This window comes from Pezoporus occidentalis, unplaced genomic scaffold, assembly GCF_034315485.1.
Source record: "Pezoporus occidentalis ecotype Australia unplaced genomic scaffold, CSIRO_AGI_Poc_V1 ctg164, whole genome shotgun sequence".
Taxonomy (NCBI): Eukaryota; Metazoa; Chordata; class Aves; order Psittaciformes; family Psittacidae; genus Pezoporus; species Pezoporus occidentalis.
In genome coordinates this window covers 1,635,862-1,662,798 of record NW_026913466.1, presented here as the reverse complement: position 1 = coordinate 1,662,798, position 26,937 = coordinate 1,635,862, and the positions used below count along the sequence as shown (strand labels likewise).

General features: G+C 42.5%; 1 protein-coding gene and 1 long non-coding RNA gene across 4 annotated transcripts in view; both read left to right on the top strand.

Annotated features, from left to right (window-relative positions):
- The window catches only part of TGFBR3 (transforming growth factor beta receptor 3), a 119,132-nt gene extending 113,532 nt beyond the window's left edge, over positions 1-5,600 (top strand). For all 3 annotated transcript variants that reach the window (XM_062613156.1, XM_062613155.1, XM_062613157.1), the window contains exon 17: positions 1,589-5,600. In XM_062613156.1, coding sequence (XP_062469140.1) covers positions 1,589-1,707 — 119 coding nt within the window. In that variant the 3' untranslated portion in view covers positions 1,708-5,600. The remainder of the gene's footprint in view (positions 1-1,588) is intronic.
- Positions 5,601-8,576: 2,976 nt separating this feature from the next.
- LOC134160806 (uncharacterized) overlaps positions 8,577-26,937 on the top strand; it is a 59,304-nt gene continuing 40,943 nt past the window's right edge. The window contains exon 1 of the long non-coding RNA XR_009963700.1: positions 8,577-9,295. This is a non-coding gene — a long non-coding RNA (uncharacterized LOC134160806). The remainder of the gene's footprint in view (positions 9,296-26,937) is intronic.

The following is a 26,937-nucleotide window of genomic DNA, read 5'->3' as shown; positions in this document are numbered from 1 at the left end:
CCCATTACAAAGTTCGGATGCAGCCTCTGCTGTGAGGAGTGCTCAGAGCTCCCTTGTTTGTAGCAGACCTCTGAATGCTGAGCAGCCTGCAGAAGGACATCTTCTGGCCCGAGACGCAAAGTGTTAAAGGCACACTTCCTCCACAGCCGCGTTCCGGAGGAGCATGGGGCTCTGGCAGCTGGGCAGCAGCACACAGGGCATGGGGATGTGCCAGAGCAGCTCCTGGGGGAGGAAGCTGGCTCGTCCCTGCTCTGTAACCCTCTCGATGCAGGCTGTGCTTCCAGTCTTCGACCTGTCGCTGAAGCAGACACCGGGTAATGAGAGCTTTACCAAATCCTGAGCAGGGAAGAAAAATTGAACTCTGCAGAACTAGCGCATGGCATCAGGGCAATGTAGAGCAGAACTGTGTCACTATAAACTCATGAGGCAGGAGATATAACAGCCGTTGATTTTTATTTCTTTTTTCCCAGTTATCCCTGCCCATGATGTGGCAAAATGTTTCCGTCTTGCTCCTTTGCTGGCGCTGGCTGCCATGGTTGGTCTGCAGCTCAAGCAGCAGCAGTCTGTTGCTGCTGCTGGGATCACAGCTTCGTAGCCTGAGAGAGAGGAGTTCAAGGGAGGGGCCAGCTACAGTGCATGTCATACAAACTTAGTCTTGCCATCTGTTTTGAAGAGACTATTTTAATATTGCTAAGGTTGCAGATTTGAGCACTGTAACTTTAAAAATGTCAGTTGTGGTTTCCTACATGGCCTCTTTATGATCTGTTAGGTATTCACATAATTTTTACTTCCACCTTAGTTGAGACATGGATTTTTTTCATAGCATCTGAGCCACAGGTGCCAGAGAGGTGTGAGGTGAGCAGACAGAAATCTAGGTTTTATCAGAAGCCATAAATATGGCTTTAACTCCTAGTGCTTGATTTGGCAGTGCAAGTAACAAAGAGCTTTGAATTTACCATCAGTAAACAATTAACAAGAAATGGTGAGACTTCTCACTTCAGGTTGTAAGTGCTGCATGTACTGTGGTAGCTATAGGGGAACTTCTTGCAAATTATACTTGGAGTAAATCAAGTCAAGCTTGCAGGGTAGCTTGTTGGTTTTGTACACAAAGAAAACTGGCCATGTCTCTGGGTATGTGGCTGTCCAGCTGATTGAAGAACATTGCCTTCAGGTCCACTTTTACTGAGTATGCTGCTCTATAAGCTGACGCTAAAACTAAAGCCTATATTTCATTGGCCTTTTTTCATGAAACAGCAAAACTATAAAGAGGTCAGAGTCATGTAACGGGACCCATTTGAGTGACAGCTGACAACAGAAGATAGTGTCTATCTTGGCAGTTTTCATCAGCTGCTTTTAAAATGCTTAAGAAAACAGCTGTGTTGTTCTCCCCATGTGCAATGCTCAGGTGTCAAAGTCTAGTAAGATTTTCAGCAGTACTCTGAGGACTGTCACCAAGATACTCATTGCATGGCAATACAAACCGCCAGAAGAGAAAGACTGGGGAGGAATGGAGTATTGGTTTTCATGACAACTAACATTTTCTATTTCCCTTCTCCCAACCCCACTTTTTGCCCCCCCTTTCCCTCAGGAGAAACCACGGGAAGGCAGCAGGTGCCTACATCCCCACCAGCCTCTGAGAACAGCAGTGCAGCACACAGCATCGGCAGCACGCAGAGCACCCCCTGCTCCAGCAGCAGTGCCACCTAATGCTGCGGAGGCACGTAGGAGGGCATAGGTTCAAAAGACTGTGTGTGGACATCAGCTTTTTAAATTTAAAAGGATTGCTTTGGGGAAAGAAAAGGAAAAAAGAGGAGGGATTTTTCTACAAAAAAAAAAGGAAAAAGACTTATTTTCTTTTGGGGAAGCCACTGTGTGTGTGAGTGTGTGTCTATACGTGCACACAATGCATGGGTAAACACAGCCTGTTGGATCTTCTATAGGATGTTGTGCAACACGTGACAAAGCTACTAATTTTGCAGTACTGCAACCTATTCTAGGGGTCTGTGGGCCCTCAATGTGAAATCTATGCCAGTTTGGGAAAATGCTGCTTTGTCTGTATGACTTTTTCTTTCCCTAAGCCTTCTCATTGACATGAGGTATTAATTATAGGAGTTCAGTCATAGACTCATAGAATGGTTTGGGTTGAAAGGGACCTTAAATATCATCTAGTTCCAACCCCCTGCCACGGGCAGGGAAACCTTCCACTAGGCCAGGTTGCTCCAAGCCCTGTCCAGCCTGGCCTTGAGCACTGCCAGGGATGGGGCAGCCACAGCTTCTCCGGGCACCCTGCCCCATGGCCTCACCATTCTCACAGTAAAGAACTTATTCCTACTATCTTATCTAAATCTACCCTCTTTCAGCTTAAAGTTGTTACCCCTTGTCCTATCACTACACAACATAAGCAAAAGAAAGATAATCTTAGGTCAAAAGATTTTTATTTGTCTTAAGCAAGAAAGCCTCAAGGTCAGATCTCTTTGGTTAATAACATTCTATTACTTCAGCTATGTTTAGCTACTTTTGAGTGATCTTTGTTTTGTTCAGCTTACAGCTACAGCATCTCATTTGCTTTCCTGTCATGTTTGAAGCTTCAAGTTTGTTCCAGGTATTTTTGGTTTACTATGTTTTGATTTGCTAATTGGAGAGGAGCACACTCTAACATTCCCTTTCTTGTTCTTTGGGCCAAAGCTCTTTAAATAACAGAGGTTTTTAATATCCTATACCAAATCAAGGCACACACAAACATTAAGACAAATAATGGTCTTGTGCACTAACATAGATGTGTGTACCTTTAATGGCAATGTCTTTATGCAAATAGATGTATACCTATGTATACAGAGCCTAACTTACCACTTTAACAATTGGGAAATTAGGTTAGTGTTCCTTCCTTACATAAAATATATAATGCATATATATAGATAGATAGATATATTTAAAAACAGCTCTCCAGTTTATGGTAGGTAGATAGAGGAGAAAGAACAGGTGATTTGGTTCTGATCCTCTAGCTAGCCCAAATTCCCCTTGAAATAAGGGATGGTTTTGAGGGCACAAAGAATGTGCAGTACAGCCTGTCTGTGCAGAACACTGCATATCAAAATGAAGCTATTAAGATAGTTTTGTAGTTTTGTGTCAAACTGGTGTATGAACATTGCGATTGGATAGTCCCAAAGTAGTGTTGGAATATGGAAATGGCAGAAAGGTACTAATTGTCACAGTATTTTTTTAGTGTCATTGCCATATCTTGACCTCCAAATCAATGCCAAATGAAAAAAGACACTTTTAATGTGTAATTGTCTGACTGTTATGTTGCCACTTTGTAATGTGTTCTACTGATCCTTCTCCTTCTGAAGAAAAGCATAGTTTTCCTCTAAAAATGAGATCAGTAACTTTCATTAATTGTAGCGAAGGTTACCTGTGTTCTGCAAGAGGAGAAGGGAATTCATTACACTAGGGTGATAATCTGCTCTGAAATCTGAGCTGCAGATTTCTTTTGCTGATTCTACACTTGTGCCTTGCTGATGCTAGGATGGTCAAAGTGCAAGATATGCAATAGATGTAAGTGCCCAGGATCAGGTGGAATATTACTCATTTTAAATCAAATCTGTTACTAATCCTGCAAGCATTTATGCATGTGAGTAACTACACACCTTGTCCTTGCTAGTACAAGCACATGCCCAACTCTACATGTTATGGCTATTCTTGGAGTCCTTGCAGATGGTCAGTGTATAGAGTTGCTTATACCAAAAGTGGTTTATGTTACCAAGCCAATGAGCTGTGCTGGTACCATCAGGAGGATGTCATGAAAATGTAGTTATTCCCATGCTTAAGGGGATGCAGGATGGGCTCTGTTACGAGATGTTGGGAGGACGAGTATGCCTCCTTTGTGGTTGAAAAGGAAGCGCTTTGCCTAACCTTCAGCAGAATGTATTGTATAAGCATATTCTATGTGTAAAGTCTTTAAAGATGTCTTCAAAGAAGACTAGAGTCTTTAAATTCAATCATAGCTATATTTTACTACATTAAATTTCTGTATAAAGATATATTTAAATGTTTTAGATAAATGTAAGTTACTCTATATGAAATGTTTAATTTCAATTACTGTGAAATTTATATATCTTGTAAATTCTTTTCCCTGTTTTAAGCCTTTCCTTCCTCAGATATTTTATTAAGTAGTTTCTCATAGGAAGTATTGGATTTGGTTGTTGGGATGGACAGGTTGAAAACTTTTATGTAAAATAGATAATTGTATATTTTTGAGAGAAACTTGCTGCATTATCGGTGTTTTTTATAAAAAAAAACTCTAATTTTAAAATAATTTACAGATTTATATTTACCTTTGGATAAACCAAAATATAGAAAGATGAAAGATTCAATTTTTTGCCTTGTGTTCGAAATACAATTTAAATGAACTGAACATGGTGTACTCAGCTATTTAATTCAGACATTTTAATCAATCTGAGCTAATTACCTATTGGAGGTTACCAAAACTACGTGTAATTGGCAGATGGAACACCCATTTCTGCTTCAATAAAGGCGGAGAGAGAGAACCAAACCTGGGCATTCCCAGATAATAGCTTTGTAATGAAAGTGGATAGTACTTTCCCGCTGCTGGTAGCTGCCTTCAGTTCAGAGTACTGATCCACCTATAAGCTCTACTTTTATCACAGCCATTTGTCTCTACAGCAGGTTTCTGTGTGTGGTGAATGTGTAACTGCAAAGCCACTGGCTCCTGCCTCTGTCAGACCTGGTCTCGCCATGCTGGAAGGGCAGCAAGGCACTCCTGTCCCAGCAGAGGCTTTAAAGCCAGGGCTTCAGGAGGACGGGCACAGGGGTAAACTGTAGCATGATGGAATCAACTGCAAAGGAACTTCTTATGTAAGAATGGGAGGATTAGGCTTAAAAGGGACACCTTTTGTCTGTAAAAGCTATTGGTAGCATACTTAAACTCCAGGGTAGACTGCTTGTTGTGTCATGCATTGTCTAATCACTAGGTCTAACTTTTTACAGCATTTGGTTTTGGACATTACTATATTCATGTTTTGAGAAGTCACATCTTTCTGTGTTAGGCTATTTTTGTAGCATTTTACACATGGAAATGGATTTTGCGAAATGTTTGTAGATGCTGACGATTGTAACCTTCCCCCTGCCCTTTTGTAATCATTTTTTCTCCTGTATGTACTGTTCCTTGTGTTACGTATATCTACCTCATGCTTCACAAGAAGACTGTACTGTTGGTTTGCTGACAGCCCTTCGTGTGAGGTGACTGTTCTGCCCTATTGTTGTTCGTCATTTGTAGGGATGTTCATAGTGTTATGAGATCCTTGCTGCCATGTTCCTACCATTTGTTAACACAATATTCTCATGTTTGAATTAAATAAGTACATTTCTTTAGGATCTAAATGCCAGATGTTTTTTAAATAAAAGAATGGGAGAAATTTACTTGCTAATACCTGTGGCCAGTCTGAACACCCCATTTGTATTTCATATTACATTCAGTATTTCAGAGACTTGTGGAAATGCGTAGTTGTACAGTTTTGATAACCACAGTGTCATGTCATCTTAGTCTCTTGTGCATAATAAAGTATATATCAATTTATTAATAATTGGTGCTGTGATTCATTTATTTGAAGTTGTGCAGGGGCAACAGCAGTAGATCAAGTTCTGTCTCACTGCTGTGTCCTCATGCCCCATAAACTTCAGTGGGACTTGTGTATGTTAAGGCGGTATGTGATTTTGGGTGGCAACATTCGTTTTCCTTCTGTGTTCTTTTATCCACAGGCTTCTCCGTATCATGGCTTCTTGCAGAAACCAGTAGATCTATTTAGGTAAATGCTGCTGTTCTTCACTCTAATTTGAAGTTCAAAGCTCTGATTCTGCAGGCATTTAGTTATTGCATGTCAAGGCACAGCCTCAGTCCCATCCTGCACAAAGCCTGTCTTGAGCACAGTCAAGCCAAGGAGTCTGCTGATAGTCCTGTGTCTGAAGAGCTCCCTTGGGCTGTTGTACCTCTGACTGCAAGTACACTGGAGCCACGTGAGCAAGGCTGAGGTGTTTTCATTACTTACTGAAGGGTCTTCCTGTGCTAGAGCAGATAGTTTGGCCATGTGTCAGCAGGGCAAGGATTTGAGTGTTTACTGTCCTGCTTATTGCTTTGTTTCCTGTATTTCGTGTGCAAAATATTGTTTATGAGCACACTGGGGGAACCAGTCTCAGCGGTATTTCACTGGGTTATTCAAAGGTTGTGGTTATTAACTCAGGAAAGAAAGTTCCCCAAGAAAGGGTTCTGAAATGTTTAATGATTACTTGTAAATATCAAGATTCCTTCAGTACAGAAAAGGCCAGTAATTAGAAGCAGTTGTAAGCTTACACGTTGCCTGTGACTTACATCTTGCAGAGGTGCAGAGATTTATTGCTTCATAACAACCATATTTCAGTTTCTGTGTAAAGACTTTTTTTTCCCCTTTGGAAATTAACTCCATAGGGCTGACTCTCAGCCTAAAGATACTGGAGCTGTTCTTCACCTTTAAGATTTGAACTTCAACTGAAACGTGACGTGAAAGCATGATCAGTGTTTCAAATGAGGAATCAATTTTAAAATGCAATTTTTAGCCATCAAATTGTGATACATTTGCATGATTATTTTTTGACATTAAGAAGCAAGAGTCTCCCCATATTACAGAGGAGGTGTCAGTGTTGTGCGTGTTTGTTCCTATCAAGCATTTGTGATTGAAGCAAACATTTTGGAGAGTCAAAAAATACCAAGTGCCAGTTTTGGCAAAAACACAGTCCAGAGCTCTTTAAATTCAAACAATCAGATTTATCGCAGTGTTCCGTCCAAAATAATACAAAAGGGGAAGGAGCCAATATTTTGATACATTTTCAGAGCTGTCACTTTGTAATTATAAAGCAGATATTTATGAGGCTGGAAGTCTGTTTGATTTTTGTATTGTATTCCCAGATCCCCGGGCCCTCGCCCTGGCCTTGCGAACCTGTGTGCATTCACTCTGTTTGAATTCTTTGCTTAAAAAAAGATCAAATTACACCACTTCACCTTCCCAAAGAAGGATACTGCTCAAGTTACGTTTTTATAGTCTCTCCTTGCTAGAAGCCTTTAGGGACTCAAAGCAGCAGGTCCAGAAGATGATGTGCACTGAGGTGGCTCCGGGCCTGCTATGCAGCCAGCCTGGCATTTAGTGCTGCACTCTTCCTGTGTTCAGGATAAAGAGGTTTATGGACAGTCGAGGAAGAAAAGCAGCATGAAATTGTTCCTCTTGCACTTTCTTAAAATGACAAAGTTTTTTCCATCCAATTATTTTGGTGCGTATTGCTGGAGAATTGGTTAAAAGATATTTGGGTGGAGTCTCTTTTTCACTCTGACGTTACTTACTGCTGCTTGTAAACTGCCAGCTCTGGTAAGGAACAGAGTGTACTGACAAAAAACTGAGTTAGTACTGTAAAAATCAGGCTATTGAGTGTTAAGCACTGGTGGTATTTAAATATGCTTTAAGTGGTTCAGCAAGCTCTCTTTCTGTTTGGTCAGCCGTGTCCATTTTTTATGATATGCCTGCTAAAATTAAAGCGCAGTCTCTGCACTTTGGTGTTCCCAGTTCTCTATAAGCATTTCACTTCCAGCTTTGCTTTGTAAATAGGGTGAAAGGCTCAAAAGAGTTCTCAGTCTGTCCTTTAGTACAAGCAGGCATATCCCATGGGGTCGTAAGCGCTTGGGATGTAGGGAAAGTCTTCGCTCTGTGCTGTGGTTTTATTAGCCTGTGATCCTAAAAGTGATTAGTAATGTTAGCTGTTAAGAATTGAAAATAAAATAAACAGGAAGGTTTAAGAGGCTCATACACGCAGGGCACTTTCAGCAGGAATATTTAGGTTTTCACAGAACATTTGAGTGCCAAAGCATGTCACAGAAAACTTAAATCATTGAAATAAAATAACATGAAGGAAGCAGTTAGGAAGTGTCTGGAAATGGGAGGCTGAAGACTCACACCACACTTAATCCTGAATGGAGATGGAGCTGGCTGGCTCCCAGGGCCACCACACACCACTGCAGCCATGACCTGGGTGTTCAGGTGGGATGTTACCCATCACCAGGAACTCACAGAGCGTGAGGCATCGGCAACTGAAGCAGGATTATTATGGACAAGACTTGGCAATACTAACTTCGGGGTATCTCTTGTGATAAACCCTTTAATAACAGGCTTTTTCAGACAAATAAGGTTTTAGTGTAAGCTCTCTCTGTCTTTTGCTTCAGGAAGAATGGCTGTGAAATACAGAAGGCTCTAATTAGAAATCACAGAACCACATGACAAGCCACAGTGCTGGCACTTGGGATGTGCTCAGGTGGCGTGTGTCCATGGTGTCAGGAGAACACGTAACTGCTTCTGGGGAGCTCCTCTGCTGCTGGAAGCCATGCTCAAACTGAAACTAGATTGAGTCCTAGTTCTAGCTAACAGTCTCTGTCATGAATGAGAGCAGACCTCTGCCTCACGCTGGAGGGAAGGGGCAAGCGAGCCGAAGATGGCAGCTGGACTTAGGGGGTTCTGTGGTAGAGCTCAGACAAAGCAAAGAGGGGAGGCAGCTCCAGCACAAGGGGCCAAAGCTGAGGGTGTCCCTCTCAGATGGGCTTGAGATGGCAGCCAGCCCAAGGGGGTTCTGTGGTGGAGCTCAGACAAAGTAAGGGGGAAGGCAGCTCCAGCACAGGGGGAACAGTTGAGGGGTGTCCCCCTCAGGTGGGCTCAAGATGGCGACCGACCCAAAGGGGTTCTGTGGTGGAGCTCAGATGAAGCGAGGGGGGAGGCAGCTTCCAGCACAGAGGTGCTGGGGCACAGTCGAGGGGCGCATGGCAGTGATCACAAAAGGCTCCTCAGGGTTTTGATGGAGGTTTGAGGGAAGGTGCCTCGCTTTTTAGCTCCATAGTTACACTGCCATCTAACTGAACCACCATATGGGGAGTGATGAGAGCCCCTGTGCCCTCTGGAGGCTCTGTACAGCACCTCTGCATGGTCTGCGGCTCTGGTCACAAAACAGACCTGCCTTCACTCTTTTGCTTTAGGTGGAAAGAGACCCAAAGGTGGGGTTTGGATCCCAGTCCTCTGACTACATGTTTCAAACCCTCTCCGAGAGCCATAAAGCATGGCTCTCTTGTCAGCAGCTCCAGTGCACAGGGCAGCATGAATAAAGCAGACTACTGCAAGTGCAAGATGGTGAAAGGTGCTGAAGATGTGGAAGATGGTCGGCAGAGACAGAGAAGACTGAGCATGGGATGACAAACGTCAAAGTTAGGAAGAAGGTAAGGCTGTATTTTTATTTCACACAGACTAAGTTGGCTCTGCCCTCAGTGGGGAGGCGATGTTGGTAATTAAGGGTGGAAAAAGGAAGGAATCCACGATGAGGTTATTGTCAAGTTGTCTGACAGAGAAAGTTGGATAGATGCTGCAATTACAAGTATTGTAGCACAAGAAGCAGAATATACTGGTTCTGTCTGGGGAGGGTTGAGGGACGATTACACTGGAAAGCATGTACCCTGCTGACATGCTTTGTACCATTACAAAGCCAGAGTAAGAACACCCGTGTTTTTACTGGCAGTGCTTAGTTAATTATTCTGTGACTTCCCTCAAATGTGTGTCCCTGAAGTGAGTCATAGTTTATTAGATGTCAGACAACAAGGGTCTGTCATAAACCAAGAGGCTTTTGCCAGGCTGGCTGCCTGGCCTTTCACCTGCACCCATAGGCCATGGAACGCACAGGATGATCTGCTCTGTGGACAAGGAGTGATTTCTCTGCTTGCATTGTGCTTGTCACCAGCATTATGAAATAGCCTACTGAGGAAACCATAATTGTACTGGGAACTTCAGAAATCTGACTCTGGCAAGGCATTGTGTACACTTGATTTTGTTTTGGGGTTTAATGGTAAAAGTAGGGTTATGCTAAGCTAATTCTAGAAGATTTCTCCATTGCTTGCTTTTGTAAACTTTCATTTGTGGCACTGCTTTTTCATTCAGAGGTAAAATACAAAAAGCTTAAATAAAAATGTATGTCATAGGCTAAGTGTACAAGAGGCTGAAAGTCAGATTTCATGCTTCTGGAGCACATACTTGTTAGTCAATATCTGGTTAAACAGCTGTGAACCAAGAACAAATTTGACATTCTCTCTCTTAGAAGCTGTAAGAAATCTTAATTACTGTGTTTATTTGAGTAATGACAAATAGTGTGGTTAAAGGGACCCCAGCTGTTATTTTTGTATTTGTATCATATTGCTGTTATTGAGCAAAGACAAAACCGTGATACCAAAAAGTTTGGTCGTCGTGCATTTACATTTTTAAACCCACGTGTATATACAAACACAAATCATTCCATCTAGTAGTGGAAGAACTCAAGAAGGGAAAGTGCCAATGTATATGCCAGAGGACAAATGCACGTGGACACATGAGTAGTGCAGAAAGCATCTCGAGTATGCAAGCCAGTGCTGCAAGCAAGCGTTGTACATCTGAAAATATGGCTTAGTTGTGCTCTTTCAAAATCTTAGAGGTCTGGATTCCCTTTGCTTAGTTCAGACAGTTAGGGAATCATCAGCCTGTGCTTCCTGTGTGGTTGCTAGAGGCTGACTGAGCACACCTTGCCTATCTCCTGTATGGGCACCAGGGAGATCCTAGAGCAGTTTCATTCCTAACCGAGCACCTGCAGCTGGCCAGGATGAATCTGGACATCCATCTTCTCTAGATTGCGTTGCTCAGGCTGGGGAGTTCTCATAAAAATCATGTAATGGGAATGAACTCATAAATTCTCAGTGTTTATGTGTGCTGTGGTGCCGGTGTAGAGTTACAATGATGTAAGTTTATTTTGACACAATCAGTGAAGATAGCAGTTACATGGGATGAGGCTAAGAGGAGACCAGGGTCACTGCCGTGCAGCTTCCATCTCTAGGTGGGATAATTCAAGTGTTGCCTTCTGCTCACTAATCTTTCAGAAGATTTTTCACATAATTGAAAGAAACCAACATGTGTTAAACAGGAGGCACTTGCCCACTTGCCAGCAGCCAGGCTCAGTGCCACGTTGGAAGAAAAAAAAGTTTGTTGTTACTCAGAGTCCATATTTCATTTTTAGAGCAAACTAAGGGCCAGATTCTCAGCTGGTATAAACCTGCTCTCCTGACTTCAGCCCAATTCTGTCTGTTTACACCAGCAGAGCATCTCTCAAGTGTATAAGCTGCTCTTTAGCGCTGAATAACAGAAACATAATCTGGCAAGCAGCCAGTTTGAATAGCTGCCAGTGTACTTCAGATGCAAAGATTTCTTGAACCCCAGCTCTTCCCTCCTTCTTTAGACTTTAATTGAAAACAGGACCTGTTCCCTAGTCTCTGAAGTCATACTTCTTGCAACTTTACTTCAGCACGCTAGTTCAGCTGAATTTTGCTCTGCAGATTTAAAGCCTTTATCAGCATTAAAAGCTTTTATTTCCCACCGAGGAAAATTCTGACAACTGCAGTGCTGGTCTTCCTGTTTGCATTTAGGTCAAGATGACCCACGTTTCAGATCAGCCAGTACAAAATGCCATGGTCATTTTTCAAAGATGCCTGTGGTCTGAGCAGGGATTGCAAGGTAGCAGTGCACTAGAGGCATTCTGGCACCAATGAATTGTGTGTGAATTCACTATAAAATAATCCCCAAAAAGTCTGAAGCAGGTGTTCTGGGCAGCACACATGCACATATGAATAATGTGTTGATTAGTCACAGAGATTCTCTACAGAAAAAGCAAAGCCCACAAGCTCTATCTGACACTGTAAAGTCTTTGGTGGTTCTGTACCTGTTTACTCACGAAGTGGTTGTGGGCTTGCCCAGACAAGTACACCAGGATATATTTGACACATTGTCTTTCTGGAGCAATGTCATTCTTGTAAAGGTAGAGAAATGCTGCTGCTGTGTGTCTCAGGTACTGTCACTTCAGAACTTGTGAAGCCAAATGGCTTCCTGGCTGCCTATGGGCTTGCTCCTGACAGGGGTGACAGCAGCAGACTGCTGCTCTTGTGTCATTCCTCTAATCAACACTTGGTTAGGCTTCCAAGGAAAAAGCTAGCATTAGTCATATGTGATTCAGCTGTAACTATCCCACCCATTATAAATCCTACTCACATTGCCTGTTTCCAGATGTTTTTAACTAGCAATTACTTTAAAGCGTGTCCATGCTCTGGCTGGGACTGGGCTAGTTAGCACTGCATGTGATGAAGGCTGCTTACCAGTGAGGCTTAAAAACTGTTTAATTGATCCAAGTTTTTAGGAGGGTTTCTTTCTCTTTTTCCCTTGAGCTCATTGCCATTCCTGCATTGAGTGCTGTCTCTTCATGCTTCTGAGCATGCTTTTTGGACAAAACAAGCACATCTCTAGCTTGACACTTCTGCCATTGTCTTCTGGAAGTGTGTAAGAGAGGTGACCTCACAGGAAACAAAGAAGTAGCATTTGAGCCTTCAGTAATAACTATTTCCAGAAAGCAGCCTGCAAACAGCATATAGACTGCAACTTGCATTCAGGGCTCATCAAATGCTTTGAAATAGCAACCGAAACAGTAGAATCACACACTGCTCTTAGACAAGTCATAGGTAGGAAAACAAACAGAAGAGCTGTAAGCACTAAGTATGTTGAACTCTTGGGGGAGGGTTTTAAGTCTGTGGAAAGAAATGACTCTCCAGTTCTGTAAATACAGACACATGAAGCTGTTGTACAGTGCTAAGATACTTTTATTTTTTTTAGGAATTAGAGTAGTTCTTTTATCAGTCATCAATTTAAGAAAACCACTCTTCATGTATCATTGGCTATGCTTTCAACATATTCTGTGATTCATCATCCAGGACTGAGACATTGCAGGGATGTTCTGTGAACTTCTCATTTTCACAGGACTGACTGCCACATAAGTGCTCACTAGATGACCCTAACAAAATGTGTATACAACATGTGATTCAGACTGAGATTTCACCAAAGCTTTCATGGGAAATCTTGTCTTTTCCCTGAAGCCTTGCTTTATTTTCCTGAAGATTTCTAGTGCTAAAATTAAGCCTATGTTAAACTGCTTTACTGAATTACGTCATACACCTTTATGCCTCTGGCTGTGAACTCAGATAGGTACTGGCAGCCAGCTGAGGAAATTTCACACCTTCACTTTATTCTTCTAAAGTAGTTGATAACTTCATGTGGATGTCATTGGGATACTAAAAACGTACTCATGGAGGAGATGCCCATGTGTTTTTTCTTGAGGGAAATTGGTTGATCAAAGCTAGCACGTACGTCTTGCAAAGCCATCAGGTTTTACTCTTACGACTGTGTTAGTCATAAAAACCTTTCACTGGTGATGCCAATTAAGAAAAATGTTTCTCCATGGCAGTGGTTTCTCTTTGATGCTCCTATCAGGCCGATGCAGACAGGCAAGTGCCAGAGAGCTGAAACTGTATTGCTTGCTCGTATCTCAATAGTATCTAATACTGCAGGTCTGTTTTCCTATCAAGGCACGTGGGGGTTTGTGTATAAGTTGTTGGAGCCCTAATGGGAATTTCCCATGTTAATCTCTCTCCTGCAGATGAGTTGGACAATTGACTCTTTACTGTTAATCTCCGTTTATGTATCTTCCTCCTCTCACAGTTTGAGTTCATTTTGCAATAAAAGAACCTTGTGTTTATTTCCTTTCTAAATCCTGATAGTGACAAATAGGTCTTAGCAAACTATTTCTTGTTAGTTTTTGTTATTTCTGCATACTCCAGGTACTGCAATACAGTGGAATTACGTTTAGAATAAAAGGTTCACACACTGTAAATTAGACACAGAAAATATCTGTTTAGACCAGCTTGTCTGCATGTCTGAGACATCTGGAGGTTTGATGTGGATTTTATAGCAGAGAATTAGTGCTGATTTCTGTGACACAGCTCCTGATTATTACCTGAGTCAGATTCTGGGGATTGGGGATTGGGGGTGCTTGATATTTATACAATCTACTTGAAGCCCTTTGGGGGAAGTTCTTATCTGCTCTGTTTCATTTAGGCATTGGTTCTGAAGAATGACATCCCCTAGCCGAATGCCATTAAAGAAAGATAATCTTTGTACTTCCTATGGAGCAATGTAAACCACTCTGCAGGGCACAGCACAGTGGAGAACCCAGCACTTCCAGTAGCCCTGCCGAGGCATTTAGCTTTTCTATGCCTCACTTTTCCTGCACATGAGCCTTTCACATCCACTTGAGCACATTAAAGATCATGCACATCTGAGAGCTGGCATTCAGGGGGGGAGGTCTCTGTTCTGCTTTAGGTATTTTGGCAATCTACAGTAAATATTAAAGGTTAAAACACTTTTCTGTAGGTGTGTTCAGCCTTCTTTTGCTGAAAGGCACATTTTTTTTGGCAGTGCATCAAGAAGACTTCTCTAAAATTTTAAGGTGTGGATTTCTTGTTCCTATTGGTAATTTGTTTTCCCCATGCTATCTTCAAAGGTAAAACAGTGAAATACTCAGTACTGTTTGCTACTGCAAATAACACTATGAATTAGAAACAAATGAGGCAATTTTACCACTAACAACAGATATGTCCATGAAGAAATGGAGCTTGGGAGCTGTTATTTTATAGACACAATCCCTTTCCTGACAAAGCTTGTAAATTCATAAGCTACAGTAAAGGGTAGTACATAGGATGTAAGAGGCTGTTATCCCTCTTTCCAGTTATCATCTAGTGTGTTTACAGCACAGCACATCCGCCACAACATGCAGAATCTGTGGAAGAGTGGATCTACATGAGTGTTAAATGTCAGGCTGTAAACTAAACACTCCCAGGAAAGGGAGGCATCATGAAGGGATTCATGTGTGGAGGAAACATCATTGTCCAGGGTAAACTTGAAACAACCGTGTTTTGTTGACTCCATATTTCAAAAGTAATTGAATGCTCTGAGATAACTTTGGCTCTGAGCAATGAATGCTGTGTCCTGTATTATTTAATAAGCTTTTCATTCTTGGGAAGGAGAATGTTCTGCAGATGGATACAGAAGATATTCCATCTTAATAAAGTTGATTTGTAGGTCAAGAGAATTAATCTAATAATCATCATAGATGATTAGAGGATGTTGAAATACACTGGATCCCACATTTCCACCGGGGCTAGTGTATTTAACAAGTTCTCATGCTGGGAGGATGAATGTTGTATCACAGCCGGGTGAATCACATCATCCAACGAGACATTAGGTACAAAGCACCCTCCTATTTAGAAACCTGTGTGACCACAGCCGGTGCCTCTGGTGTGGCTGAGTTCAGAACTGCTCTTCCCAGCTCCCAGGCAGAGGCTGACCACCAGATTGGGAGCTGGGATACCTTGGTCTGACCCAAAGCTCTGGCTGCTCTCTAATTTGGATAAACAGTTTTCCCTTTTTGTACCGCTGTTTTCCTTGCCCAGCCTTTGTCTTCAGGAAGTCTGAATGCTTGGCAGCAAAATCTGCCTTTTCCTTTGTCAGACTTTGCACTGTGGTGCTCTCATTTTACTAGGAATGAGGGATATCCTGACCCCTTGGGATTTGCTGGAATCCTGCCCTCCATCCACTGCTGCTGTACCAGGCTGGAGCATCCTGCAGCACACATCTTCCTCCTGCTCTGGGACATCTTGCTCCATCTCTAGCCAGGCATATCCAACGCACAGGAAGGGCTCCTCCCATAGACTGTCTTCTCCATTCTGACTTCTTCCTGCTGTGCACTCCACTCAGACTGGAGAGCAACTGCATTCAAATAAACAAGAATACTGGCCATAGGCAGCGAGGGTGTGCTTTATCCATGATGGCTTCTTTAAGATTAGGATGAGAAACTGAAAGACATGGCAAGAGGCAGCTCAAACTGTTTTGGAGATTTCTTGGAAGCACAGATTGCTTTTTGAGACATTTATTTTGTGTGATCTGATTAGTGTATGCTGGGTGCATTATGGAGCTGACTCATTGCTTGGGTGCAGGCGGTGCAGAGGGAGACATTTTCCTGCCTGTGCATCCAGCTTGGAATAAGGGCTACAAGGGAGATGAGTAAATAGCAAAGGAAGGAGATGTAAAGGGTAAAAGGAAGATTAATTAGAATCAGAACTTTGAATATATTGCAATTCATGGTTGTTTGTGGTTGCATAAATACTTCCCCTCAATGTAGTCATCCAGGTATTATCCTAACAGAAATCCATGCAGCCCATTAAATCAATAGGCACTAGAGTATGGTTCATGTATTTCTTTACTCCATTTAACTCTCTCATGCTGTGTATGCACTAACATTCATGTTTCTACTAGAATATTTGTTTACACAGAATATTAAGTTCATAAATCTTACTTTGATTTCTGACCATGACAGAATCTATTGTCCACAAAAATCTGCCAAGCACAGGAGCCTGTACATGGAGATAGGACTCTCTAGAAGGAAGACCACTTCATTTAATCAGTGACTTTGGCGGAATAGGATTACATGAAGTTATTCTAATGCTTCTTTTTCCTCATCATGTCAGCTCATTGAATTGACTTGAAGTTTTGGTGCCAAAAGTAATGGTTTGGTTTTAAATGACTTAAATTGGATTTCTCCTATGTGCCTTCTGTTAGAGCCAACACAGCTGAGCACAGTTTGTTTCCCCAGCTCAGCTGTGTTAAATGCACATCAGTGAGTTGACAGCCTACACCTGCCACCAGGGTGTGTCGGTTGTGTGTCGCAGGTGGGGATGTTGCAAGGGTCTATTTCCTGGTACAGGTGGAAGGGTTTGACCATTTGGGGTGTTGGAGCCTTTTCTGAGCTCTGCAGACTAAGGTAAGGCAGCTTAACAAAGTTTACATGCTGGGGTTTTATTTTTCAGACAGGCCTTTGAACCTAAAATTGCAGAGGTACAGTGAATATGAACCCTACAGTGATTTTGCATGTGAAAGTAAAGCTATATTCAGTAGTGGCGGGGGAAAGTGCCCTTGAACTGTCTTTATTTGACTTGCATCAGAAGTAGTGTATTAAGGCTAATTTGAAAGGCTGTGTGGACAGATCTTGCAGATGCTGAAATGGAGGGATTGGTTTAGCTAACATATGGGAAATATTTACAGATCTTACACATGGTGATATATAGGAGTAAACAGAATGTCAGATAAGCACTGCATTCCTTTATTTCCACTTAAGACTCACAAAAGAATGTATGTGCTAGCAGGGAGAGAGGAATGGCTTGATGTTGGAGGGCGAAGTGGGGAAAAATGTGCATGTTAAGCAAAGAGAAATATCAGCTTTAAAATCCTTAATAAATTCACATGTCAGGATGTTTTCTGACGTCTGTGTAAAAACTGATTTTTGTGGAGTAGGAGCTTGGGTTATGGCTCAGTTTTCTCTCCACTTCTATTTAACTTGCAATTAAAAATGAAACCATCACAGTGACTTTCATCCTGGCCACGGTGGCAGGAGATTAAGTGTCTGTGCAGGCAGGGAAGGGGGCAAGTTAAACCCTGGGGATATTATTCTTTTCTTCAGCCACCAAGGTAATACCAAAGGGTTTCTCATGGAAGCAAACATCTGGGAGACTGAAAGCAGCAGGGTGTCCCTGTGTGGCTGTTCAGGCAGAGGAAACAGTGTGATATGCAGCACAGAGCAGAACCTTCAGCTCTTGCCCTCATAGTTGTGAGCTGAAGTTGAGACTTGGCTACTGAGCTCTCATCTTCCCAGAGCTGGGCCCAGCTGCTTGGGCTTAGGTGTGGTTCCATTTTCCTGCAGTTTTATGCTGTTTCAGTATTTGTATTACTGCAGAAATCTGTATTTTCCTGCTCCTCAAGCTGCTAGGGATTCCCTGGGAGCATTGAAGAGGAATAGAACTGTGACCAGGGTCCAAGCATCCCAGGGTCATTGCTCAGGAGGGGAAAGGCAGGAGCACACTGACAGCCCAGACGCAAGCTGGTGCTGACTGTGCTCTGCCTTCCAGCAACCAACAGGACTCCAACAGGCTCACAAACACTGGCTGGAGTTACAGAGTTTTCCTGTAGATTTATTAATATGGAGCAGGGTCCTATGCAAATGGTTTCTCATCCACATCAGCTGGTGGAAGGCTGGACCAATGATTTATTTATTTTTATTTATATTAAGGCATAAAAGATGCTTTCCAACATAAGCAATGTTAATACATAGGAGATTTAATACATTGCGAACTTGGTGAGGATAAAACACAACTTTGAACAAGTGTATTACTAAAGCTGAGAGCTAAGAAATGTTGGCTTGCGGAAAATATTGGTGGTTTGAAACAATGATTAAAATGTTGCTGACTGAGAGTTTTCTTAGGCTTCAGCTGTTGTTTCTTTTGGATATGCTTAGCTGTTTATCTAAGCAACTCTGGTCACTGAATGAGGTTTCAAGAGAAAAGGTAAATAGAGGAAAAATTAGTACACGCAGATATAAACAACTTTGGCTATAGTATCAATCTACACTTCTTTCATTTTGCAACTCTGAAAATGTATTAAAATGTATGGATTCATTAAATTTCTCCATGTTTCTATATGGAGCAAGATTGAGGATACTGATCCATACCAAAATGCTTAGGAAGTACCTAAGACTTGTTAGCTTTGGCACAGGCCTGCAAAGGCAGTCTAATGTCATCATGTTTGAAAGAGGAGGACAGTGGCAAAGGGTGATTCAAGAGCACCATAAACTTGGTTGATTTACAGCATGGTCTTGGTTTGAATAAAAAACAGGGGAATTGGTATACGGTGCTGGCAGAAAGAGCTGAAATCAAATTTAGCTGTAGGTACCAATAGGGAATCATAGCCAGTGATTGCCATTGCTACGTTTATTTATTGCTGCTTAAACTTCTTCAGATGACTAAATCTGTGTGTTGGCAGTGATTTTCTTTGCTTGTTTCATGGTTTTTTTTTCCTTTAGTCTGTAACTGTGTCTGAGGTACTTTTTATATGACTGCAGTGTCCTGGTCTGCTCTAAGTTCCACTGACAAACAGGCACCAGATCACTTGCTGCTCAGTGCTCACTCATGTCAGTGCTGGGTCCAAAAAGAACCAGCTGTGAATGCATCTCAGCTGTCTCTGATACAGCTCCAAGTCTGGAAAAACTAATTCCTCCCTCTCTGTGCAGACAGTGTTGTGCAATGGCCTGAGCTCACTAAATACTTCTAAATACTTGTACAATGGAAAGTAACCTAGGTACAGCATCTGTTTTAATGGCAAATGGCTTGTTGAGGCAATAGATATTTGGGGGTATTTTTTTTGCAACCTGTGCTCTGTTTCTACCAACTAATTTTTTGTTTATGGAGTTACAAGAGGTTGGTACAACTATGCCATCTTGGCCACCATTTTCATGCTATTTTGTCTGCTAAGCAGACCTGAGAGACATTGTTTTATGGCAGATGGCCAGGAATAGGTTAATTCTCTCTCTGCTGTATGCACAGAGCCAGTGTTACGGAGTTTCTGTTACCTGCTTACAAACTGCTTTGAGGAAACATTTTATAACAGATTTCCTAGAGATGTTAAATGGTACTACGAAATAAGGTGGCTTATTACTAAACCATATGGAAAATCAAACGGTAAATCAAGGAAAACAACCCTAGGGGGCCTGTAGGGATGCTGGGGAGGGACTCTTCATTAGGGACTGTAGTGACAGGACAAGGGGTAACGGGTTAAAACTGAAACAGGAGAAGTTTAGATTGGATATAAGGAGGAAATTCTTTCCTGTTAGGGTGGTGAGGCACTGGAATGTGTTGCCCAGGGCTGTTGTGAATGCTCCATCGCTGGCAGTGTTCAAGACCAGGTTGGACAGAGCTTTGGGTGAGCTGGTTTAGTGTGAGGTGTCCCTGCCCATGGCAGGGGGGGTGGAACTAGATGATCTTAAGGTCCTTTCCAACCCTAACTATTCTATGATTCTAACCCAGGCACTTCAGTATGTGATATTGTAATGTTTCCTGAAAATGGTGAGCTTGGCCAGCAAGATTTCTATCATCATCCCTTTCCTGTGCTACTCCTGATATCCCTTGGTTCTGTAGTGCTCTTGCAGGTGGTGTTTGTTGCAAAACACTTCTAACCCCCAAGGAATCTTGAGGACTACTTCTCAGTATACAGTACGCTGTTTGTGCCAACCGATCTCTACTTCTGCTTTTGGAGTCAGAAGTTTGCTGTAGTTTTTCTTCAAGAGGTTTTTGCCAGCTGCCTTACTTATTTTAGTGTTTACAAGTCTGCAGTTGTTGACAGCATTAACAGCATTGTTTGTTCCCTTCCCTTCTGCAAATAGTTCATTACATAGAAACACTATCTCACCCACTTTCCTATTTTAGGACTCCAGCAAGCAGTGTAGCATTCCTGGGCTGTTTATTCTCTGGAGCCCTACTCCAGCACCAAAGACAAGGGTTCAAACTGAGGGATGATGGATAGAAGCAGTTAAAGCATTCAGGTAGTAGAGCAATATTTGTGCTTCAACTTCATAAAATACTAAAGCTAAGACAAGAAAATGTCCACAAATACAGTTTACAACAGCACTGTGCTTACAGCTTGCAATGCTAGCAGACTGCAAGCTGGTCTGTCTCTTTCCTTCCCATGAAATACAGGCTATACTCAGGGCCAGGATAGTGAACTTCCAGAGTCAGTGGAACTGCCCTAAGATTAGCAATGATCACAATGCAGGACTAGCCTGGGTTTGACAAGACTAATTATTAAAGTGAAAAAGAGCAATATGAATCAGCTGTTGATAAAGCTCCATTGGTCTTGGGGAATGTGGCGAAGACAAGTCCAGAGTTAGAGTAAGTGGAAAAAGCCAAGGGCTCCAGGTGGTGTAGAGACAAAAAGTGGTTACCAAAGGAAGGGGTGGGCTGCATGAGGACTTTGTCCATGACAATTTAGGGGGTGACTGGTGGATGTGGAAAAAGGTTGAGTCCAGGTTTTATTATACTTGGGCTCAGGGTTAGCAGAGACAAAAAGCCCAGGTAAACACTGCCCCAAAACCTGAACCTGAACTCTAGTCATGGGCTGAGCCCATGACTCCCAGTTATGGCCCTGAAGCTGTCAGGGTTGAAATGTTTGCACAGCCTATCCTTCCCTCCGCAGCCCTGGTGCTCCTAACCCTAGGAGTTCTTGCTTGCCCTAACACTAACTCCAGGTGTTGGCTGATCAGTATATAATAATGCCCAGTTATGGCCCAGAAAAATATGCCAGGAGTTCATTTTTGGTAACCTATTCTTTTGGCTGCCCCTTTGCATTCTGGCCCTGCTTGGAGCTGTGTGTCTCTCATAACCCTAAGTGTGGGCTGAACATGAACCCATGACCACCAGGCATGGTCCAGAGGCCATGGCTGAAATCCTTGTGCAGCCCACCACTTGCTTAGGCAGCCCCTTTTAATCCCACAGCACTTGGAGCTATTCTTTCAAGGTAGTAAGCAGATTAGGTGGTGATTATCCAGTTCTGATTACATCGTGTACCTGAGGACAAGTACACTTCAAAGAAAATGTAAGACAAGATGCCTCTTCTCCAGGCCTATCCTACTTGGCAGCCATACAGCTTCTATGTGGGTCTGTACTGAGGCTTGTAGTTAATCTACTTGGCAGAACCTCTATCAAAACCTCCTTGTCATGGTCATGGCTCACGTTGTTCTCAGACACAGGGCAAACGGCATCTCTGGGCAAGGCAGTTCGGTATGTCCTTTCTCCAAGGCCACAGTTTCAAAGGTTGGATAACTGCAATATTTCATCACTGTGATTCTATGCTCGGAAACTTCATTTTATATGTAGCCTTGATTACTGTCCATTACAAGCCATGCAGCTAGGGACAGATTTGCTGTCAAGCCCATGGAAATACACTAACAAATGTAATGCTGACCAAACGTCTAGTACATCGTAGCACATTTTTGAGAACAATCACAAAGTAAAGTACTCATTCTTTGGCAAGGGGAGATCTCAATTAGGAGGTGCCAAAGGAATCCACAAAGCTTTGGAAAGCTCTATGTATCCCTTCTTCTAGGGAAAGGGAGAACTCAAACATTATTTCCTTGACTGTTTACAGCTGAAAATGAAAGCTGGAAGCCCATCAGGGACACAAGAATTTCAACACATTTTTTTTTGCCACAATTAGCCCTCTGTGGAATATTGATTCTGAAGCCATTGAGCTTGTTCTCAGGAGGCTGTTTTGTAATTTACATTGGAGGGTTTGCATTTTATAATCTCATTGGAATTTGCCAGATTCTCATGCGTGCTGAGAGTCAAAGCTATGTACTGAGATTTTTAGATCTCTACTGTGTTAACACAGATAAGGGTGAATTCAACAGTCCATGCAGTGTTAACTCAAGGACTAGCAGACCACATTGCCTGGCCTTGGATAAGGAAGCTAAGATCAATTAAGATACAGAAGGTCATTAACAGCAACTTCTCTTTGTAGTGTCCCTGCAATAACAACTGCTAGAAGCAAATGCTGATGTGAAAGAATACAATTTGTTCAGCAATTTTCCCTAGTATGGAACTTATTATACTATTGGCATTTGGCTGTGTAAAGAATCTTCCCCTGAATCTGGTGGTGTGTTTGGTGTAAGCACAGGTACAGTATCTAAAGCAGCAGTGTCTGAATCCTCATACCATCCCTGTTGGTAATGAAATCTACTCTACCTTGGCAAATAAAGTAGATCTGAAGGTCTAAAGATCCTTGAGTATGCTGTACAGTACCCTGTTCACCTCTTTTGGTGTGGGAACTTGTACATGTGAGGGGTTGTTATAATCTGCGCACCTCCCAACCTCTCTCTCTTCCTCTGCCTGTGTTTGGGTGCAAGGCTGAAAGGATTTTAATTTAAAAAGAAAGGAAACCATGGTGTCTGAGGAGATTCAAAACTTGTCCTGCTGCCGCTCCAGGAAGGAGTTGTCATCTTCTGTATGGATGAATTGGCCAAAATGAGCACCAGCAGAAATGAATTTGCCCAGATAGCTGGAGAAGGCAAGTTCTTTTGTTTGAATTTGCTGTGAGCATTTGTCATGTCATTAAAAAGATGGCATGAACTCCCTCTCATATGCTTGTCCCTAGGTGCTTTGCTCAGGTATTCCTGCTCTTAACTAGGCTTAGTTCCCCATACTTCCAGCTGTATTTTCTGCTCACCTGCCTGCCTGTCTTTTTTTCCCTGTTTTTTTCCTTATTTCTTTTTTTCCTCCCTTCCCACAACACCCTCTTGTTTTTTACCCTTATGTCCCACTGGATATGGCATGCAGTTAGTGCTATATTTCAGGCCTTCCAATCACATCTAGTAATAACCTTGTTAAGTTGGGCCTCACGCTGTCAAGTTTGCTGAAGCTTTGCGGTGCAGGATTTGGAGCACAAAGCTCAGAGAGAGCAAGCTACTCCTGGTACTTAGCCTGCTTCTCTAGTAGGTTTTGAAACCTATGCCAAAGCATATACTAGGAGAGAGAAGTCACTGCAAGCCATGTTCAGTGGCTAAAACTTGGCATGGATTTCTGGTCTCTTATCTGCATAGCAGTTACTATAGAATTAAAGAAGGCTTCTCTGCAAGGACAGCTACAAACGTATTATTTTTAATGAAATCTGAGGGGTTTATTAAATAGGTCCCCAGGACAAAATTGAAGAGTGGTGATAAAACTGCAATAGTTGCCAACATGGACTTAAAACAAACTCTCAATCAGTCTCTTCCTTCCTCTTCCCTCTTTATACAGCAGAAATTCAAGTTGGCATCATTTCTGCTCTGGGAGAGGTCTGTCCATCAGAAAGCTTTCTGAGAGGAGGTCTTCCCTGCTTGCTCTTTCAGGGCAGTTTTAGATATGAACAGCCCACGAAACTCCATTTCCAAAGTCAAATCTCCAGGGTAGCACACAATTTAATATGTAAACTCTTTTTATGACAGTCACTAGTTTGTTGCTTTTGATGATTTATATCCTACTTGAGTGAATAATGTCTAGTACAAAAATTGAGTGGCAGACTGCTGGTTGTCGTTAATCTCTTGTGTTACTGAGGCTGTTGAACCATTAGCAATGCTGGGAAGCAGTACAAGTTAGGCTGGAACTGGTATTTCATCATGTTGATATGGTGGTAGGAGCTTGCTGACACAGTCTGCAGTAACGGATCCAGACAGTTGGCCTTGGAGAAAGTCTTGCCTGTTTAAGGGCTAACCTAATGAGAGGAAAGATAGCTGTCATGCCTCCAGACCATTCCTGTTTAAGAGAAACAGAGCACTGGACTGTTTTGCTAGTTGGGGTGGAAAGTGTGTTTGGTTTATGTCTCAAATAATAAAAGTAATAAAAAGACACAAATACCTCACAGCAAACAAAGTGGTCAGGAGCAAACTGACGAGAAAAACAAACAGCTGACCAAAGCACATTAACCACTCAGACTGAAATCTAACTTCAGTCTTCAATAAAAAGCTTTATTAGCCTCTGCACTTGATGTACTTAGTTGATTTAAGCACCTAGGTGGTTTTTCCTGCTTCTGGTGAAACAGGAACTGATGAGGATAATTATGCTCACAAATGTCACTAGCTGGGGAAGAGGAGAAGGGTGCTGGGCCTCCTCCACTTGTTTGCTTTTGTCTCTGCCCAGGAGACCAGCCAGGGCTTGCTCTGTCAGGAGACACTGGCAGGAGCATGTGTTTCCTTGGCAGAAATGCAACTGCTCTATTCACAAAAAAAATAGCACACAGTGTCCTTGTTCCTCAGACCCTGGAAATGAGCAGAATGCTGGTTATCCAAGCCTGCCTTCCGGTGAGTGCCATGCCTGGGTCCTGTACCCCAGCTCTGCAAGCCGCTGCGTGGAATGGGGCTCTGTCTCACTCTGCAGCGCAGCTCCCATCACTGCAACCCCTCAGTGCTCCAGCTCATGTCTGTGCTCCATCTCTGAGAGAAGAGCTGAAGCCACATAGTTGAGATTCAAATAGCGCAAGCCTTGCCCTCTATCACCCCTTATCCTGGGCAGTAGCTTCTGGTTCTGTTTCTTTGAAATGCAGAGCTGTTTTATTTAGCCTGAATACAGTTTTCTGATGTCACATAGGTACATGAAGGCTATTGTCATCTCTTCATGTAGTCTTTTGTGGGAGGTTTTGATTGACAATGGTCAACTTTGTGTTCATGAGGACTAACTCATATTTAGGTGATGTCTTTTTTCAAAGATGCTGGATCTTTAAATGTTTAGGGTTTTTTCTGCCTGTTCATTGTTCACAAAGGTCTGAGTTATTCAGTGCTGAAGAAAACACTGTAGATGCCTTCTGCTGATATAAGCTGCCATTAGCAGAAGCCTATCAAACACATCAGCAGACAACAGCGGTTCTTAGGAAGGATTCCAATAGTTATTGTACATATTTCAGTCATTATTACATTTCTGACCTTTATTAGATGATTAGTTCACACAGGAAAACTCACAGACCAGTCTTGTTATGCCAGTGTGGCATGTAGGGGCTGTTCAAACACTGCCACCATGTTTAGAGGGGTGGGAAGGCAGAGGGAAGTACAGTGGAGCTGTCAGCTTCTGAAATAAAACTTATTTAAACTAAGCATTTGGTTGTGAAAGAAGCTACCTGGATTATTTCTGGAAGGACTAAGTCTTTGGTCCACAAGAAGCAGCAAAGGATTTTCAAATCCCTTGGCCTGATTCACTATGTGCCAGCTGGGTGATGCTGCAGGATGACCTGCCTGGCTGCAGATGCTGGTGGAGAGAAAACTGAGACTGAGCAGACTACTAGGGTTTGTCTGAAGACATATTTTCGAGATACCAGGAACTATAATCTTTCCCGACTTCCTTGAAATGCAGAGTCCTAAAATAAGTGCAGTAGATGGAAAAACTGAAGGCGAGCATACAAACAACAGATCAAGCAGAGTGAAGACACAAACTTTCACATTTCAGGAGTCCTTCAGAAAAGCAGGGTTAGGTTGAGAAAGATCTAGATGATGATGCATTATGAAAAACAAGATTTAAAATTCTGTGTGATATATATTACCTCCACAGAAACACACAGCCCTTTTAAGTCTCAAGAGCAAAAATGGCTTTTCTGAACACGGTAAATCAGGTTTTCAGGATAGAAAATGTTGTCTTCAGAGTCTGAGAGAAGGAACAGTTCTGTGATATGGAAGACAGGACCAGTGCCGGATGGTGCAGCCTGCCCACCAGGACAGAGCTTCCCAGGATGGGCACCTTCAGCCACTGCCCAATTAGCTGTTTCAGTCTTCCCAAGAATGCCATGTGGAATGTTTATAATATAAACTTTTCCCAGTTTATACTGTAGTTGAATAGGCAATTATAATAACTTGCAGTTACAGCAACTTGTTCTCTAGTTACAATCAGTTTTATGTTGTAAAACTTGAAATGGTTTGGGATGCTGTTTGCAGAGGAAGTGCTGCCTTGCTGGAGGTTGGCAGTGGTGTTTGAGCTGGAGTGCCCCCAGAGAAGTGGGAGGGAGCTGCTGGTGGGGACTTCTTATACACACAAGACGGTGTCACTGGGAGCACACTGCTCCAGGAGCCTGCTGTGTGCTGGACACGTTCTTTCCGTGGGCACCCTGAAAAGGCCATTTTCTTCCTTTTCCACCTGGACTCTTGGAGGGCATGTGCCAAGGTGGACATGTTCATGCTGTAGTTCTTAATTCTTGCTTGCACTGGGAACACTGGCTCTTAGGAGTCCAACTGACAAGGAGGAGTTGTGCACAATAGATGCAAAGATGTGGAGTTTGCAGAAAGTGTGAACTTTGTGAAAATAATCATGTGAATCTGATTCTTATATTCTGCATAATGATTCATGCTGGAAGTTTAATTTGAAATGAACAGGATAAAAAGAATTATCAATGGCTTGAATCTGATAGTTGCTGCATGCTCTCAGTTCCCTGTGGATGTTGCACAGAGCTGGAAAAGTTGTTTCCTGTTGCATGTTACTATTTCGTCTTTATTCAGTATTCTCTTGTGTAGTTTTATAGTATCTTTACAGGCCTGGATTTTTTTTTGTCTGGGATGTTAATTAAAGCCTTTTTTATA